Source organism: Amphiura filiformis, chromosome 10 (assembly GCF_039555335.1).
Source record: "Amphiura filiformis chromosome 10, Afil_fr2py, whole genome shotgun sequence".
Classification (NCBI taxonomy): domain Eukaryota; kingdom Metazoa; phylum Echinodermata; class Ophiuroidea; order Amphilepidida; family Amphiuridae; genus Amphiura; species Amphiura filiformis.
The window spans coordinates 42,365,693-42,371,938 of record NC_092637.1 but is presented as its reverse complement, the minus strand read 5'-3'; the positions used below and the strand labels follow the sequence as shown (position 1 = coordinate 42,371,938).

General features: G+C 39.3%; 1 protein-coding gene across 1 annotated transcript in view; it reads left to right on the top strand.

Annotated features, from left to right (window-relative positions):
• The first annotated feature begins 263 nt into the window (after positions 1-263).
• The window catches only part of LOC140162884 (V-type proton ATPase subunit B), a 30,190-nt gene continuing 24,207 nt past the window's right edge, over positions 264-6,246 (top strand). Inside the window, exon 1 of the mRNA XM_072186187.1 lies at positions 264-415. Within this exon, the coding sequence (XP_072042288.1) occupies positions 304-415 (112 nt within the window). The 5' untranslated portion in view covers positions 264-303. The remainder of the gene's footprint in view (positions 416-6,246) is intronic.

Here is a 6,246-nt window from a genome sequence, read left to right as displayed (position 1 = left end):
TTCTTTATTTTATTTAGTCTACCACTGTTCTTTAATATTACTATTAAACTTCCCCTCTTCCTTTTCTCCATCAATCAATTTCACAGTTACCCGGCCCGGAGAGCTACCGTTGACTTGGAAAAATAAGTTAAATGATATAATACATACGCTAAACTGTGTTTTGCCGGTATAACTGTAAGCGTACTTAGGCTATGAGTCAGGTGGCTTTCAATCACGTGAACTCTCAGGTCAATCGGGGTCAATCAGTCCACTATTTCGGCTGATCATTTTCGGTAGAATTTACAGATTTTAGGGCTTAGAAAAATGGCTTTAAACGGCGATCTGCTCGATTTTGGGCCTCAAAAGACAAGGTTGGAGGCAGCAATGGAGCACAAATTAGCAATTACCCGAAATTACATCTCACAACCACGAGTCAGTAAGTAAAATTTAAGTCTTTTTCACTCAGCTCAGCAGTCGATGAGTGTAAAAAAATATATGAAATAAGCTTTAAAATTAACATTAAGCTTACGTCTTGTAATAAGCTAAAATAATAGTTTCTCGATCCAGCTGAGAGCTCAATCGGCACGGAATGACAATTGCGTCAAGCATTGTTGGTAGCGCTGCATTTCCTCTGCGTGCACAATCAATCACGCTATCGTTGGATGATTGATAGTAATTTTAATGAATCAAAAAAGTATCTTTCAGACCTTCAACAACTCTTCCTATACTTTTGTACAGGAGCCAACCATTGTTAATCTGTGATGAATCCACACTTTCACAGCAAAGGTGTACGCGAACGCCAGCATAAAATTCGTCATGTCTAGACTCCCATCCATATTTAGGAGTTGAAATTGATAATAAAATAGCGAGATCAGCGCATACGATGATTTACGCATTTGGATCTGTTTGTGTGTGAAACTTAGTGAAAACAACTCACCATTTCTCATCCTTTCAAAACTCCAAATACAATAGGAAATTATTTTTACAGAGTTTAAAGATGGAATTTTCCGATTATGTAAAGTTTTCCACAAAAAAGAACATTAAGCATGTTTTTAATGTCATGAACTTGTTGAAGTTCAGGAGTTACGACCGTAGCGACTCGATCGACGGGACGCCATTTTTTCGCCTGCTTGAAATTCACGAAATCTCGATTTGGATTTATCCACGAGACTCCACGAGACTTTAGGGGATGATGTCATCATTTTATAGGGAATTTTGTGACCTTTGCACTCATACCAAACACGACGGGGTTTGTTTTGGGGAAAGCCCATAATGTTTCAGTTTTTGAAGTCTATTTTTTAGGTAAGATTTTCATGGTTTTTGGCGTAAAAAGTTGTTGAAATGGAGCAGAAGGAGGTCATTACACCTATATTACACCCATATAATATGAAATTTTAGAGTATTTTAAAGATGTTTGTGGTCATTCTGCTGCAGAAATCCATCGCGCATAGATGCGCAAAGGGAATTACTGTGATGACCCGTATTTGCAATTGGCCGTGAAAATACGACAATACGGGGAGAAGTGGTGAGGTGGCGGTGCACGTGTTGTTCCTGATCGGGCTGACGCCGGGGTGGGAGAATATACTTGGCAGTGGGGTTTGACCCCCACCCTTTTTATTTTACCCCCACCCTTTTTATTGAGGCACCCTTTATATTGAAAATTCCTGACCCCCACGCTTTTTACTGAGGCACCCTTTATACTGAAAATTCCTGACCCCACCACATTTTGCTTTTTCCCCTATTTGTAGGCCTATACATTGATGAAGTCACAGGCAATTTGGTTCGAAGTAAATCAAGTACGGTACGCCAAATTCTGCACCTATCATCACACGATAACCTAGGATGTAAACATGCATCAAATGGAATTTTATCTTGCGATATGGTTTGCTAGCAGTGGTTTGGCACTTATTCTTGTGGTTTGGCACTTATTCTTAATGGAAACTAGGATGATTTTATCATTCAATTAAAATATATTGTAAGCTGGCACTCCCACCCTTTTTATTTTACTCCCACCCTTTATATCAATCCACCCTTTTTACCAACAAAGTTTAAACTCCCACCCTTTTAAGGATTTTCCAAATTTCCAAGTGGCACCCTTTAAAAAGGGTGCCCTGCCAACAGTGAGATGTAGCGCATATCGGGTCATGTCGTATGTGGTAAAATGCAAAATGCACACTTAATTCAAGTGATATTATTTTTGTTACTACTTTTAATCAACTCTATGATACTTTAAGAATTTGTATAATTTTTTTTCAATTTTTGGCTCCAAGCTTGCTTGACGAGCCATCGTGATCGCGCTAAGTGGACGGTGTATTTTGCTTCATTTTTCGCCACTTCCGATGGTGCTTTTTATGCTAAGGTTATTTCTGTGTGCGATATGTGCTTTTAAAATTGAGTTCTAACTTTCTAAAAGTTATTTTTCAATCGATTGCACTCCATATTGGGTTGAAATGAGGTGGGAAAAGTAGTTATTTTATGAAAGAAAAGTCCAAAATCGTAATGAGAAACGAGCAATTTCAATCGCTTTGCTTGGTTCCCTGTGTGTGCTAGAGATTATTTTGGTCTGTATAATTTAAGTTGTGAGAAGATGATGGAAATAGACGGATTGCACTATTTTTCTTTGGCAAGTCAAGTGCACCTGTTATCTGAACACGGACCGAAAAGTCATGCAAGCTGTTCGTATTTCGTCACGCTCTTTGTAGATTTAATTGTTAGAATATAGTTAAAAACAGTAAATTAAACCATTATTGTGGACATGATTCGGAGGAAAAATTATACTTTCAATGGGATTTGCCCCTCTTCGCAAAATTGAAAAATTTTTCGTATTTTTCTATAGCAAAAACAGTCTAAATAAATGATGTTCCACTTTGCCCAACAATTTTATACTTCAGAATATCAAAGATTAATATGTTTTCTCCTGAAAAACAACATAGTTTTTAGGCCAGGACTTCTTAAGAAATTCAAGACCACGGTTTATTTGATCGATGTTACATCGACTGTGCCGACCAATCTCGCCATTTTTGACTGTTTATTTTGGTTTCACCACACAGGTCATGACCTTACGGCGTATTGATTGATCATGTTGATTCTGATTGGACGGTCCCAAGGTCATCACAGTTATGAATGAATAATTCATAAGGGGTGGCAGAAATAGAAAAGTTGAAATAAAATGTACATAATTATTGAATTAAAATGTGACTGAAATTAGTGGTTTCAGAAATCATTGATCATGTTGATTGAAAGTTGCCAAGTTTAATGTTTTACTCTAGGCAGTGCAATATTAATCATGAGCTAAGTTTTTGAGAGAAATCAAAAGGAATGTTAAGCAATCAATGACAGCCCGGGGGGGGGGGGGGAACTACTTAAAAAAATATTCCCCAATCAGAAAAAAGTTACAAAAAAAAAAAAATAATTTGACCCAATTGCTTCCGAAATTAGTAACAACTGTCGATGGGCATGAAACTGGGGTGGGTACAGTCAGCATTTGGGAGTCAAATTTTGGAAGGTCAATTCGGGGTCACCAGGGGTCATCTGAGGTCAAATTAGTAAAACTATCGTATGGGTATGAAACTTGATGGGTGCAGTCAACATTTGCAGTCAAATTTTGGCAGGTCATTTCAGGGTCACCAGGGGTCATCTGAGGTCAAATTAGTAAAACTGTCGTATGGGCATGAAACTTGGTGGGTACAGTTAGAGCCAAATTTTGGGAAGGTCATTTCGGGGTCACCATGGGTCATCTGAGGTCAAATTAGTAAAAACTGTCGTATGGGCATGAAACTTGGTGGGTACAGTTAGCCAAATTTTGGGAAGGTCATTTCGGGGTCACCATGGGTCATCTGAGGTCAAATTAGTAAAAACTGTTGTATGGGCATGAAACTTGATGGGTGCAGTCAACATTTATAGCCAAATTTTGTGAAGGTCATTTCGGGGTCACCAGAGGTCATCTGAGGTCAAGTTAGTAAAAACTGTCGGATGGACATGAAACTTGGTGGATACAGTCAACATTTGGAGTCAAATTTTTGGAAGGTCATTTCGGGGTCACCAGGGGTCCATCTGAGGTCAAATTAGTAAAACCTGTCGGATGGGCATGAAACTTGGCAGCTACAGTCAACATTTGGAGTCAAATTTTTGGAAGGTCATTTCGGGGTCACCAAGGGTCATCTGAGGTCAAATTAGTAAAAACTGTCGTATGGGCATGAAACTTGGTGGGTACAGTTAGAGCCAAATTTTTGGAAGGTCATTTCGGGGTCATCTGAGGTCAAATTAGTAAAAACTGTCGGATGGGCATGAAACTTGGTAGCTACAGTCAACATTTGGAGTCAAATTTTTGGAAGGTCATTTCAGGGGTCACCAGGGGTCATCTGAGGTCAAATTAGTAAAACTGTCGTATGGGCATGACACTTGATGGGTGCAGTCAACATTTAAAGCCAAATTTTGGGAAGGTCATTTCGGGGTCACCAGGGGTCATTTGAGGTCAAATTAGTAAAACTGTCGTATGGGCATGAAACTTGGTGGGTACAGTCAACATTTAGAGCCAAATTTGGGAAGGTCATTTCGGGGTCACCAGGGGTCATATTAGTAAAAACTGTTATATGTGCTTGAAACTTGTTAAGTACAGTCAACATTTAGAGTCAAATTTTTGGAAAGTCATTTCAGGGTCACCATGGGCCATCTGAGGTCAAATTAGTAACAATTGTCGTATGGGCATGAAACTTGGTGGGTACCAGAATGGTCGTCTGCAGATCCGTCGGATAACGCTTTTTCAATGGGAAATGAACTTTGCTGCTTGGATGATGTCACAATGAGGTTAGCATTTATTCCGTATTGAAAAGCGTGTTCCGACGGATCTGCACTCGACAGCCCTCGTACAGTCAACATTTGGAGTAAAATTTGTGGAAGGTCATTTTGGGTCACCAGGGGTCATCTAAGGTCAAATTAGTAAAAACTTTTGAACAGGCATGAAACTTTGTGGATACAGTCAACATTTATAGCCAAATTTTGGGGAGGTCATTTTGGGGTCACCAGGGGTCATCTGAGATCAAATTATTAAAAACTGTCGTATGGGCATGAAACATGGTGATACCGTCAACATTTGGATTCAAATTTTTGGAAGGTCATTTTGGGGTCACCAGGGGTCATTTGAGGTCAAATTAATAACAACTGTCGGATGGGCATAAAACTTGGTGGGTACAGTCAACATTTGGAGTCAAATTTTTGGAAGGTCATTTTGGGGTCACTAGGGGTCATTTGAGGTCAAATTAGTAAAAACTGTCGGATGAGCATTAAACTTGGTGGGTACAGTCAACATTTGGAGTTAAATTTTGGGAAGGTCATTTCAGGGTCACCTGAGGTTATCCAGGGGTCATTTAAAGTCAAATTAGTAAAAACTGTTATATGGGCATGAAACATGGTAGGTACAGTCAAAGTTTAGAGCCAAATGTTTGGAAGGTCATTCCAGGGTCACCATGGGTCATCTGAGGTCAATTTAGTAACAGCTGTCATATGGGTGTGACACTGAGTTCAGTCAACATTTGGAGTCAAATTTGTGGAAGGTCATTTCTGGTCACCAGGGGTCATCTGAGGTCAAATTAGTAAAAACATTTGGACGGGCATGAAACTTGGTGGATGCAGTCAACATTTGCAGTCACATTTTTGGAAGGTCATTTTGGGGTTATCTGAGGTCAAATGAGTAAAAACTGTTGGATAGGCATGAAACCTGGTGGGTACAGTCACTATTTAGAGCCAAAGTTTTGGAAGGCCATTTCAGGGTCACCTGGGGTCAACTGAGATCAAATTAGTATAAACTGTCGTATAGGTTTTAAACTTGGTGGGTACAGTCACTAATTAATTATAGCCAAAACCTTATTCAGACAACACTATTCTTGACATTGGCTTATGTATTTTGATACATTTTGATCAGTTTCGGTCCATTTGGACCCATTTCTATCCAATTCCACCAGATTCGATTCATGTCGCTAAATAGTAATTCCCTAAATTGATTGATGTATTCTTGTATGCTCTGCAAATGAGATAGCTACCAACCAACCAGATGTACCCATTGAATGTGATCTGTCACATTGCACAATCGACTCCAAGAACAATTACTTTCACTGTCACCAAAAAGCGCAGAGCCACAGCGCCATTGGTGCTCTTGTTTTTCACTTCCTTTGTATTTTTTTTTTTTCAATACTAAAGTTGAGTAGTGCAGTGTCAGATGAGGTTGACAAGTAAACTAATGGCACTGGGAGAATATGTTCATGTGTTGCA